The sequence below is a fragment of the Antechinus flavipes genome, chromosome 1 (assembly GCF_016432865.1).
Source record: "Antechinus flavipes isolate AdamAnt ecotype Samford, QLD, Australia chromosome 1, AdamAnt_v2, whole genome shotgun sequence".
NCBI lineage: Eukaryota > Metazoa > Chordata > Mammalia > Dasyuromorphia > Dasyuridae > Antechinus > Antechinus flavipes.
In genome coordinates this window covers 75285121-75299253 of record NC_067398.1, presented here as the reverse complement: position 1 = coordinate 75299253, position 14133 = coordinate 75285121, and the positions used below count along the sequence as shown (strand labels likewise).

Here is a 14133-nt window from a genome sequence, read left to right as displayed (position 1 = left end):
AAGAGGATATGTCTTTAGGAAATAGGATATGTTTTTAGGAAAATAGGAAACTCACTGTTGTTAGATAATATTTATAGGAAGCAGCATGGAACAATGAAAACTAATTCTTGAATAAGAAGCAAGCCAAGCATTTATTAAGCATTTACTAGGCACTAGGCACTGTATTAAATTTTGGGGACCAAAATAGAAACAAAAAGAATAATCCCTGAATCTATAGAGTTTACAACTAAAAAAAAGAGAGCTGAGAGGGTAGAGGGGGGGATGGTACCCACCCCGAGGGTATGAAGAACAGTCAGTCTGAATTATTCCTCAGAATGGAGACAAATTCGTCCATTGGAGAAATTAGAGGCTCTGGCTTCAAATTTTACCCTTCATGAATATTATCTAGTGTTCTTGGGCAAAATACATAACCTTCACTTCTTTATCTATAGAATGAAGTATGTGATTAGATGATCTTATTTCCTCTACAATTGTGATCCTGTAATTCTCAGAATATTATGCCTTTGCAGAAGACCTCCACAGGTACTCCTCTGTACATATGAGATAAGGGCTCTGGTCTGAGCTAGACAGGGAATGGTATTTCTCTGCCATTTTTTGCAAAGCCTTTGGGATGAGCAAAACCTTTCACTCAACATAATAGAAGAACTGAAAGTACCATTTGGAAGGGCTCAATATACCATCCTTAAAAAAACAACTAAACAAAAAAAGCTCACCTGGGCCCACACTAAATTTGATACATTTCAAAAGTATTTGGATCTCCTTCAAAGCACTGGCTTTCTTATCATTTCCAGTCTCTGAACATGTTCCAGACACCTGTAATCAGATGTGTAGCTACCTCACTTTTCATGATATCTAATCCTTTGTTCTGTTTGTGCAATTTTTGCCTTGTTATGTTAAAAATTATGCAAATTGAGTTTGACTATCCTATCCTCCCACCTAATTCAGATGCTTCATTATGCTTTAGGGTTGATGCTAGGTTCTTAAAGACTATCCTATGTCCTTGTAAGCAAAGAAAACATTTCTTTTTTATTAGTTAAACTTATAAAGGAATAGCTTATAGTCATGGAAGGGTAATAATCTGCATCAGTGGTCAAAGTATCTATTCATGATCAAAAGATCCTGGATTTTGAAATAATCAATGTCAGTCAATTAGTATTTATTGTCAGCTGGGTAATAGACATCATACTAAGCACCTGTGCATGTTGTCCTATGCATTCAATTATTACAATAATTTCTTTTTAAAAATTATTAAAGCTTTTGATTTTCAAAACATATGCACAGATAATTTTCAATATTCACCCTTGCAAAACCTTGTGCTCCAATTTCTTTTCCTTTCCTTCCCCTCACCCCTTCCCCTAGACTGCAAGTGATCCAATATATGTTAAACATATTTTACTAATTTCTATTAGCAAATATTTATTAAGCACCTACTAGATACATAGCACTATAATGTGTTGGAGGTAGATGGCAGGAGAATACACAAAGTTTAGATAAGGCACGGTCCCATATTATCCAGGGGTTTTAATCTAGTAGTAGTGACTGGCCAACTTTATGTTTTATAGCTAAAAATGAAAATATTTTAATGATTTTGTTTCTACCCAGAAAGAGTGTGATAGAAAGGAGTACTATAACACTGTCTGTGATACTTGGCCAATTTTGAACCTTGAAATATTAACCAATATGATTCTTGGTCCCCTACTACACATTCCAATCCCATCATGCATGGAAGGCTTATTTCTTAAGCAAGTCATTTCCTTCTAAAAAATATTACAGTCAATAATAAAATCCCAGGAAAATTTTTAGCTTGACAACTTCCCAGGATAGTCTAACTCTTGATAGCTTCTGTGAAGTTAAGCCTTCTGTTCAGATATTATTAAACAAGAATTATAATAATAATTGCTATTTACATAGCATTTCAGACTAATGCAAAACATGTTCTCATGCTATCTCTCTAGTTCTAAATGATTTCCCAAATAAGTAGTGAAAATGAGATAAATATCCTAAGAATCTTAACATTTTTTTTATTATGAGCTTAACTCAGATGAAAATTTTGGCTAAGTCTATGTTATTAACATTGAAAACTTCTCTATGTCCTTATCATTAATTTTTAAAACCTTTGAAAATAAAAGTAATTTCTTACATCCACCCTTATATTCTTTAACTACCACATTGCTCTTCTTTTTATTTCCTTCTTCTCATTCAATGTTCATCTTGAAATACCCATAAAAAAATCACAATTGTCAATTCTTAACATCTTGAAAAATTCAGAATGATTTAAAAGTAAAATAAAGCTTATGTTTGGATGGCTTGAAGAGACTTGGTAACAATTTATTTTGACTTTTTCTAACATAAGAAACACCAAGCTTCAGGCTATGCACTCTGGAAAATGCAAAAGGGATGAAGCTATCACACACTTTTGGCACATCCTGTTCATTTCAGAGTCTCATTTTCCATACACATACATTCCTGCTGGAATATGCTCTCTTATAGATGACTCTTTTGGCTCTGTTCTTCCTTTTAAACACGAGAACCAGTTTACTCAAAGGGGGGGAAAAGTCTGTTAAGTTATCATGTTCCCTCCAAACTTCTTTTAAATGTGTGAGATGAAGGGGAGAAAATTTTAACATATGGTAAAAGTGGGGAGAAAGAAAAGGACCAAGTTTCAATCTTGCCTCTGGTAATTGAGTGATATTATCCTGGGAAAGTTAGTTAACCAGGCAAGTTCCTGGGATTTGTCTTTTTAAATGTTGGAATAAGTGAATTAGAATCAATTATAATAATGTTGTAAAAATGATTACTGCTCAACTCTCTAATAAAAATAAGGCCTTATACTTGTATTAATCTTGCACCTGAAAATGTTTCACATCCACATCTTCCTAGATCTTTAAAATATCCCTGAGGTCTATGGAATAGGTGTGATTAGCTGATATGATTAACTCTATTTTACAAATGAAGAAAATATGGTCTAAAGAAGGCCTACTACTGAGAAATTATCAGAAATGGGACCAAAAGTCAGGGAATTGATTGCCACACTTCATCCTCTTGTGTCAATAAATTATGATCAAATAACATTTTGAGAGAAATCTCTTTACTGTTGATATTCACTTAACTCTAACAAGGAACAACCTAAATTTCTCCTGTAAAAACTGAAAGAAGAACATGATTAAGGCATTCCAGTAGTATGTGACAAAAACAACCTACCATGTTGGCTGGAATTCCTGATTACGTTATCTCCCCTCTCAAGAAATCTGTGGTTTGCCCGCAGAGCTTCTCCCACTTTGCTGTCGGGAGATGCAGATCCATTTGTTTGACTTGTCATGGTCATGGTATTTATGTGAGTTGGGATGGGCTCAAATGTTGGATCTAGTTCCAAGATCAGCCTATTGAGCTGTTCAATGGATTGGTCGATATCCAGAGTTGGAGATCCTGGTAAAATTCCCGCATTCAATCCCACGTCCACTCCATTTATCTCCTTCTCTGGTGTTAACCTAGGCTTGAAACCTTCTGGATAAGAGTGCTGAGGTACCTCGCTAGGATTCGATATGCCCCCTAAGCCCCTCTGCACAGCATCCCTGCTGCTGGAGCCTCTGGTGGGAGTTAGGGGGACCCTGGGCTGGGCCGGGACATAGTTTGAATTCTCTGAAGAGCTGTGAATGGCAAATCTCCCCTCGCTCTCTGTCGCGTAGCTGTACTGATGGGCTGCCACTAGTTGCTGCTGGCGCACCCAGGTCTGGGTGGAATAGGTTCCCTGTCCGTAGGCCGGTGCCTGAGCTGCAGGGTTCCTCAGGAGCTGCTGACCCTGCTTGGGCTCACCATTTCCAAATGATCGTTCATAAAGGGGATCCACCCCAATGCCCAGGTCAGGAGCAAGGGCAATATGGTGATCTTCCCCGGTATTGCTCCCAAAGCCATCTGATAAGAGAGAATTTTGGCTACTTTTATGGCAAGTAAAGTTTCCCAAGTGACTGGAGTGCTGCCCTTCCGAAGAGGACAAAGTCCCGATGCTGTCCACGCTGTGTAAGTCATGATTGGGCATCTCATCATCAAGGATGTCTGTCTCCCTGTCTTTCAGCTTGGAGTCTCCATTCACATGAACCTGGGCCGGCACTACGTGACGAGTCCCGCTGTACTTATTTCGGGCATCGGTCATATCCTTTGGGGAGCTCACGGAGTCCTCCAGGCCAAACCCACTGAGAAGCTGGTCCAGTTCTGCCTTCTCCTGTGGGCTCAAGCCTCGCTTGGCGCCCGGAGCTAAGCGCTCTTCCGTCTTGTCTGTCCTGACAGAGGCAGTGGAATGGCCTGAATCACTGCTGACAGACAGGGTATGGTCACTGTGATCAGGGCTGCCGGTCACGGGAACGACCTGGGTCCCACCAGGGATGTTGTTGTCCGACAGGCTCTTCTTCCTCACTTTGGCATAAAGGCTGCCATCAATGGGACCTTGGGTGTGTAACACTGGGTTGGTAGAGAGAAGAAAAAAAAGAAATGGTTAGAGAAAAATCCAAAACACCTCTTGAGGTGAAGAGGTAAACATTTTACATTACACCAGAACTAATGCATGCAATAATTCCATCAGCTTGGAAAAGTACCATGCTTTAAGAACCACAGCCTGGCACTCTTGTACCACCCTAAGCTACACCTTTCATTTCATAACCAAGGTATCATAAAGTAAATACACACACACACACACACACACACACACACACACACACACACAGAGTCTCTCTCTCTCTTTCTATCGTTCTGTGTCTTTGTCCCTTCCCTGTTACCCTCTCTCCCTCTCTCCTTCTTTCTCTCTCTTCCCCTCCCCCCCTCTCTACCATCTTTCTTTCCCTCCTTCTCCACCATCTTTCTCTCCCTCCCTCCTTCTCCACCATCTTTCTCTCCCTCCTTCTCCACCATCTTTCTCTCCCTCCTTCTCTACCATCTTTCTCTCCCTCCTTCTCTACTATCTTTCTCTCCCTCCCTCTCCACCATCTTTCTCTTCCTCTCTCCCCACCTCCCCACCGTCTCTCTTCTCAGAACAAGTTGAGGAAGGCAAACAAAAACATCAGCTCAAAGAGCTTGCGGTCAACTATGTTTTCTCCATCTCTGTTTTATTTTACTTTGCGCTGAAATTGCAGTCATACAATAACAAGATTTGAAAAACCACACTCTCCGGGCACCTGGAATTTGTGAGACATGACGAACACACATTCCACAATAGACTGAACATGGCTTCTGAATCGTTCAGGAGAGACATGCTTTAAGCATGTGTCTCAGGGCTCTTGGTCTGTCAGTTCATGCTGAATGCATTATTGTGGGTCAATGACTATTGGGGTTTCTCCCCTACCCTCCTTTCCAAAGCCTGAAAAAATGTAAAGCACTACATCAAAAGCATGTGTTTCTAAGCAGCATGTCAGAACACATACCTGTCTGGCTAAGGTGTACAAAGAAAGAACCAAATCAATGTGAATAGTGCTTCTTTTTTATTTTGGCTTTAATAATGACAGAGAAATCCTATCGTATTACATAGCAGATGTAATAAAAGCAGGTGAGTAGCTGGCTCAAGGTGAGCAATCATGTAACAGCTTTATGTAAATAGAGGAAGATGGATTATAAGGAATGGGGAAGGGTGTGTGTGTGTGTGTGTGTGTGTGTGCACGTGCAAATATGTGTGTATGACAGGGAGTTGAGGGAAGTAATGTTGTATACCAAAGACCTTGAAAATAATTCAATTCTACAAAAGAAAATCTTCACTGAAATGGAGAAAATTTAGAAGGAACTTGCAAATAGGACTACAAATCTGTAGGACTGGAAGTGCCTACTATAAGGTCTATCTTATATCAGGTTTCTGTAAAAAGTCACTCGCAAGTATATACATAAATTTACTGAATTGCAAACTCTTAAATCTCTGAGCCAACACAAAATGATTCTTCAAATCATCTAAAAGAATCAACTGTCTTACTTTCTCATATATTTAAACTTGATTTTTAAAAATTCATGATATCTGCCTCCATAATCACCAATCTATTATCTATTTGTGGAGTTTCATGTGAAAATGAAGATTCTTCAGATGGTTACTGACATTAATGGGCAGGCTGACCACTGATTAATACTGGAACAGAACATATTAATTGAGAGGACATATCCTGACTGTCATACTTACTACACATGATCAGAAATAATTATATATTTGAAAATAATTACATTGTCAAATTTATAATTTGCCATGAATTTATCTTGTAAGAACTGTGTGTTAACAATACTATATGATGATCAATTCTGATGGACCTGGCCATCTTCAGCAATGAGATGAACCAAATCAGTCCTAATGGAGCAGTAATAAACTGAACCAGCTACAACCAGCGAAAGAACTCTGGGAGATGACTAAGAACCATTACATTGAATTCCCCCCCTATATTTTTGCCCGCCTGCATTTTTGATTTCCTTCACAGGCTAATTTTACAATATTTCAGAGTCCAATTCTTTTTGTACAGCAAAATAACGGTTTGGACATGTATACTTATTTTGTATCTAATTTATATTTTAATATATTTAACATGTATTGGCCATCCTGTCATCTAGGGGAGGAGGTGGGGGGAAGGAGGGGAAAAATTGGAATAAAAGGTTGGCAATTGTCAATGCTGTAAAATTACTCATGCATATAACTTGTAAATAAAAATCTATTAAAATTTTTTAAAAATCTAGAGAAAAAAAAAGAACTGTGTATTAAGATCTTCATTTTCAGTGTGTTATTTTTTAATCACTCAAGGGGGGACTGAATTAGTGGGAACAAGAAATTAGTAAAAGAAAAATAATTTGTCATAAACAACAAGATGGATGAAATGGATTAGTGTTTCACTACTATAAAAATAAAGCCAAGAATATGTGGAAAATAGGTTCTCTACCAGAAATACCTTTTACACAGCACATCAATAATTTCTGTCTACAAACAACAGTCCAGAACACTGGAAATATATTAACTAAGTATGAGCAGTGTTTGAGTGGTCACAACTGAATAGGCCAACTGTCACCTTGAGATGTCACTGGGGAAGCTTGTAGAGCCTCTGTTCAGAACTGACTATCTTTTGAGTTCTAGCATTCCTTTTTTTTTTTTTTTTTTTTGGCGTGGGAAGAGGGAAGTTACTCTTAGGATCAGTAATACGAAACAGAGCTTCAAAGGTCTCAAAAGTAGGCGCTCTAACAATAGAAACTAAGGGAGCTTCATTGGAGGTCTATGCAATTGAGAGGCCTGATTACCAGTGTTTAAGTAGGGTGATATCAGAATCTTCAGCAGCAGAAATGGTAGCCACTAAAGAAGTAAGTCCAAGAGGGCTCTATTATCAGGATAGGCTTATTCCTTTATTTCTGAATTGGGCCTGGAAATACTTTTTTTGTTTGTTTGTTGTTTTGCAATGGGAAAAATAATATTTAATACAATTCATAAGCATTTACAAACTGCCTACAAACATTTTGCTAAGGCTAGTAATATAAAGGAGAAAATTATATAGTACCTAAAAGTCCCACAGTCACTATGAATTTATTAAATACCTACCATAGATAGGTATTGTACTAAGCACAGATTATCTTTAGAGCTAAAAGCAAAAAATGGTCCATATCCTTAGGTAGTTCAAATTCTAATGGAGAAGATGATATGCAAATATCTCTATAAATACATATATTACCTGCAATATGTAAAATACCTATGTAATATACATGGAAGAAAATCTCCTTATAAATTTTTTATATTATATGTATATATACATATTTTATATTTATACAAATATAATATTATATGTATATATACATAGTATTTAAAAATCAAAAATAACTAAGATTCACTCAAGTAAACAATATGTGAACATGCACCTAGGAGTCACCTTTGTGAGATAAAACACTAAGTGGTAGAGGTATAAAGATAAAATTGTCACAGCTTCAATTCTATTCTATTGGGAGGAAGAACATGCTTGTATCAATGTAATTTGGAATAAAGGTACTAGCAGCTGGGGATCAAGGTAAGACTCACACAGAAGGGGAAGATTGATCTGGACTTGAAAGGTAATAAAAATAGTCTTAAGCTATAGAGGTGGGGAGGGGAATGCATTCCACGAATGGGGGATACAGGTAAGAAAAGGTCTGGTCTGTGTAAATGGACAAAGAGGGAATAGAATGTCTGTTGTGAGGAACAGAAAGAAGTCCAGTTTGGCTGGATGACAGAGCATGAAAAAGTGTAATAAGCTTGGAAAAGTAGGTTAGATCCAGTTTGGGAAGGGCTTTAAATGCCAAACAGGTTTGAATTTTATCATAAAGGCAACAGGGTGTGTTATTGAACATATTGACATACTTAGTTAGACCTGCCCTTTAGAAATATTCCCTTGGCAGCTATGTGGAGGATAGATTAGAGAGTGGGGAAGAGATCTGAGGCAGAGAGACCAACAAGTCTATAACAGGGCAAATGAGAGGAGATAATGGTGATGATTGTGTGAATGGATGGAAATAATGAATTAGAAAGATATCATAGAAGCAAAAAACTGACAAGACTTGGCAACTGATTGTCTATGGGGTATAAGTGAAAGAAAGAGTGGAGTTATGAAAATCTTGAAGTTTGTTCTATCCTCCAACTCTTTTCTCATTTTAACCTACTACAGAATATTAAAGTTCGGGCTTCTATTGGGGAGTCCAAATAAATCTCATCAAAATGGGAATAATTCATAGAGAAGGGACACCCTCTACTGAATTCAAATGGCCCTTTATAGTCTCATGGAATTGTCTAAGCTCTGAAAGATTAAGTGGCTTTATACAAGCCATATAATCGATATAGATGGGACAGTGGTATGAATAGGACCAAAGTTTTACTGATTCTAAACTTGGCATTCTCTCACCAGTATTTATGTCAAAATTGAAAGATAAAGTAATTCTAGAAAAAGAAGCTATCTGAAAGTATAAGTATTATGGAATAATCACCAAAAATACTAAAGAAGGGAATTCAATGCCTGAGGGAGCAATGAGAAATCTTGGTCTTTGTTTTCTGTGATTAAGGAAAAACTGGTTGACCTCAGCATGTTCTTGGGATTAGTCAGTGTTATTCTGTATGGCAGATAGAACATATTTTCAAGAAGGATATTAGTAATTAAACGTTTAAAGATTCCCTCCTGGGAATTGTCATATAGCAGAGCTAGAAATTAGCATTCATCATTTTCTAGATAATAGGCCATTTTTGCTAAGTGAAATTTGTTGGACTACAGAGATTATTTTAGGGCCCAGATAATACATATTTTCAGTCCCTCTGCAGTCCAGAGCACAGGCTAAGAAGAGCTTGGAATGTTAATCAACTCACAGTATCACCGAATGTGAGTTGATCAGGCCAACCAGAGATTGTTCTCTGTTGGCATAATTTGGGAATTCATAGTCTTCAGATTTCTAAGCAGGACTTTATTAGAGGATTAGTTCACATGATAAATCAGAGCTCTACAACATTTGGTAGTTTACAAAAATCTTATCCTATGTGGTAGGTAGTGAAAGCATTAATAGTTCCATTTTACAAGAAAGGGGAACTTTAAACAAGCTTATTGGGCTTTCTAAACCTCAATTCCCTTATGGGTAAAATGAGGTAGTAGGACTAGGTCAGAGGTTCCCAACATTTTTTTAGTCCCCAAATACTTGTTTTTTAATAAAATCTCCTATATATTTTTTTCAATAAGAAAAGAAATAATGCTAGACTTTGCCATACATATCACCCGTTAGAAAAAATGTAAAAAGTTTAACGAAATTCCCCCCCTTTCCCCTTTAACAAGTTTGTCCTACTCCCTATTGGTAAACATATTCCAAGATTGGGAACTCTTGGACTAAATGACCTGGTTCCTCCCAGCACTAAATCCTATGATCTTAAGGATGAGACATTAAGTGATTTGCCCACAATTGTGCATGTATCAACTCTAGGCTTTAAACTGCTATCTTCAACCAGTGATCTTAAGGTCATAATATAACAAATAGGGTGGTTCCTATAACATCTGTGCCAAGAGGGAAGGAATTCTATAACAGATATCTGGAGTATAGAAAGCTTCATGACAAAAATAATAATAATAACAAAATACAGAGGATACAACATATTTAGAACAATATTTAGTCGTTTTGTAGTAGAGCAAAGAAAAGTAGTTGCCCTACAGTTGGAAAATGTCTTTAAAAAAAAAAAAAAAAAAAAAGAAGTTGGCAGGAGGACTTAGTGTTGACTGTTTTACTAAAATATGTCAACATTTTTAAAAGAGTATGGTGTGATTTTATAGAACAAGGCAGAAAACTCTATGGCTACACAACCATCAAGCCCAAGGATCATTTTCCCTATTAAGTGGACATCTTTGCTCAGTTTCATTCAGAAAAATACCTCTCCAGGTTTAAACATTAGAACTGTTTAAGAATAGAGAGAACAAAGATTAATCAGTTAATTCATTCAATAAACATTTATTTAGGGTTTTGAAAGCTGTGCTAATTAGCATTTCAAAGCATGTGTGACAGGACTAAACCACACAGAATATGGGAAATTTAGTTCCACAAAATTACCTTATAATTTAATGAAGGAAATGCTCTCTTCCCCTCTCTTTTCTGCCTCCTTTCCCTCTTATTCAACCCCATACCGTCACCTTTCAGGCCATATCTTTTTCTTTTTATCCAAAATTCCTTGTATTTGTTGAATAAAGTTTTATGTCCCCTGTCTTTAATTTAAGAAGTAGATGACCTCAATGTTTTATGCCTTCCTAAGAGAATATGAACTAGTTATACATTGCATGCAATATATTATTACTTTTTTTTTTTTAGTGGAGTGGGAATGGAGAAGAAAGGAAGGTTCACTGACACTTGAGAATTACAAAGGTCATTGATCTTTGCAATATATTCTGAATTACAGCAGAGGAATAGGGCAATATTTCTCTAAACACATGTTCTTTTATAAGCACCAAACCCAAATTAGTGCCTTACCTCAAAAACACTACATAGAGTGAACACTATCCTACTCACCTCTCCATGAATGAGTCATTCTGTACCACCCAGTAAACAGAATTCACCAGTGAAACAGTTTACATGAGGTGGATAGTATTATATGTTTCCAATGTTCTTTAACTCAAAAGCTCACATTTTTTACAACTATAGCTTTCCAGAAACAGGGTTTGTTGAGGTAGGAGAAGAAGGAGCACATTACATACCATCACACATTTGAAAACAAACAGATATAAAAAGAAAGAAATATTACAATATCCATTATGGAAACAGCAGAGATATTTATTCTAGCACGGTATATAAGGTACATGAAATTATAATAAAATGAGATAATATTTGGCAGCATGAACTAAAATATGAGGTCATGGCGTGTATGTGCGTGTGCATGTGTATGTGTGTGTGTGTGTGTGTGTGTGTGTGTGTGTGTGCATTTTAAATGCTTTCCTTTTAAAATAAAAATTTCTGGAAGCCATTAATCACTTCAAATAACACTTAAATTGTGGTTTATAAGTTAGCTTATTTTCAAAATCTAATAAAAGAAAAGAAAATTAGGATTATGTTTAAACTGATCACAATGTGAAAATAAATTCTAATAATTTTTTAGGGAAGTACAATAGACATTTCTCCTAATTTGTCTCCCTGCCTGAAATTCCTCCAATTTGTTCTTCATCAAGAAGGAGATGCCATGATATTCAAGTGAAAAGGATTTAAGTGAGGAAGGTCTATGCAAGGTTACCTGCCTCAGTTTCTCCTCCAAAGCCATTTAGGTCCAGTGACCAGATATAGATCAGGATAATTGGAGATGACCCTAAATGGCGATGAGAGATTTTTGCCTTTTTAAACTAAGCAATCTATCCTCTACAAAGGCACCAAAATGATTTTGCTAAAGAATAGACTGGATTATACCAATTCTTCAATTTACCTTTGCCCCCAATATACTCAAAGACTCCTATTACCTCCAGAATCATATGTAAAATCATCTGGTTTGGAGTTTCAAGTTGTCCCTAACTTAGCTCCCACCAACTTTCGCAACTTTATTATAAATAATTCCCTCAAGATACTCTTCTGTTCTGTCAGTGGCTTCCTTTCTGCTCCTTATATCTGACACTCAAGTTCCTCTTCTCTCACTGTCATTCATGCCTAGAATGTATTCTTCCTCCCCAATATCACCTCTGGGAATCCCCTGTATTAACTGGGATGATATCAGGTGTTTGGGTCATAATTCTTCCTTAAAGATTCAGCTTAGACTATCTTCTGTATCCAGCCTTTCCACCAAGGTTACTTGGCTTCTGTTTTATGTTTTGTATATACAAATACATGTGTTTGGGTGGATGGATGGATGTCACCCAATTTTTTGCAAAGCTTGGGGACAAAGGGCATGGAACTCTATGTATAATGTTGAACTTTTTTCCAATACTGCATTTAACAAGCTGATCTCTTCTCCTCATTTTTAGTCTTTGTTATGAGGAATGGCTTTTGAGAAAGGAAATGTATATGATATAAAAACAAAAATCATCAGTCTATGGACTGGTGCTTATATTATTAAATAGAAACAATGTAGCTGTGACTGCAGTAGCTGTATTAGAACATCTCTGCTTGTCAGGCTGATGAGAAGAAATGTGAGATAATAGAAGGAACATGGGGCTTAAATTTAAAAGACACAAGCTCAAGTTCTGGTTCAGACATATACTTTTGTGTAATCTCAGGTAAGTCACTTAACTTTTATTCATTGAACATTTTTTTTTCACCTGTAAGATGGAGAGCTCAATACTTCTACCTATCTCAAACAGATGAGATGAATATAGCCCAATGTTAATGTAAATCATGATGGTCAATATGGTCAATACAAATGTGAATTGCTGTTTGGATGAACACAATTAATTCCCCTTTCTCCCTCATGGACAAGGATGTGAGTGTCATATTTATTTCCCTGCTACAGAGTTATCATATTTGGTCAGTAATATGCAGGAAACTATACTGAATGGAATCCTCAAATAAATACTCAAGTTCCAAGGGCCTTTCCAAAGTATTTATTTGTGACCCACTCATTCTTTCTGATGTATTTATTATCCTCATTGACCTAATTCACCCATTCTAACTTTATAGATCACAGGCCTGTGGTTTAGCTCCCTCCTTGGAAATAGAGAAGGAAGGTAAATCTTCCTGGAGCCCTTAATTTTTTTCCCTCCTTTCACTGAGTTTCTGCCTTATCCAAACTGAGAACCTCTATCTTCAATACCACAAAGAGGCAATCAAGAAAAGGCCATGGCATCAAAGGCCATGAACAACTATGATCTTAAGCCAGTGTATGAGACCAGTCAAAAGAGTTTTCCTAGGCTTTCCTATAATCTGTTACATCATATCCTAGATTTGGGGGTAGATCTAACATCCCGTGAACAGGAAGTTCACAGAGAGCCTGTTCTGTAAGCAAGAGTAACCATAACAATGAAAAATTAGGCTATCTTATATTTATCCTTGAAAGATTTAACATTACAGAAAATAAGGAATTATACATTCAAAAGCATTCATGAGATTTTGCTCCAACCTAGAAAGAAGCATTGATATATCTCTGGTATTGGCAAATTTAAGCCATAGAAAAGGTCATATATTCACTATTTCTGATGATAGAATTTAACAAAACAATTACTAAGTGCTACTATGTGCAATAAGAGCCAGTATATCTATGTTTTTCACATGTTGCATTTCAGTCACTCCTTGAACAGCCCTGTAAAGTTCATTATCCTCATTTAAAGATGATGGGCTCAGAGCATTTTTGGATATCACACAACTATTAAGAGCAGAATTAAACCTACATCTCTAAGCTGCATAACCAGTGCTATGCAAGAAAATATTTCTTGAACTGGATGGAATAAAGCCTCCTATTTTAGAGAATGTTTATTCATCAGATGAAAATTCAGAGCTAACCTTTTGGAGCTAAGACCTGGCCCAAAGTTTCCTAAGAGACTGGTTCCCCTCATGGACTTTTAAAAGCTGATATACTATCCAAGCACCAAATTCCAGTGCTAAAACTTAGCGTATGACATCAGAAAAAAGATTTTCCTCAACCACAATGCCTTTCTCATGTTCCAACAGACTATGAACTTTCAGACTAAATCATAAGTCCCTAAATCTCTCTCTACTCTCCTAGCATTATTACTACCA

The 14133-nt window shown here is 36.7% G+C and overlaps 1 protein-coding gene across 2 annotated transcripts in view; it reads right to left on the bottom strand.

Moving 5' to 3' along the window:
* Positions 1 to 14133, bottom strand: part of TNS3 (tensin 3) — a 377368-nt gene that overhangs the window by 104424 nt on the left and 258811 nt on the right. For both annotated transcript variants that reach the window (XM_051984497.1, XM_051984488.1), the window contains exon 18: positions 3202 to 4455. In XM_051984497.1, the coding sequence (XP_051840457.1) occupies positions 3202 to 4455 (1254 nt within the window). The remainder of the gene's footprint in view (positions 1 to 3201; positions 4456 to 14133) is intronic.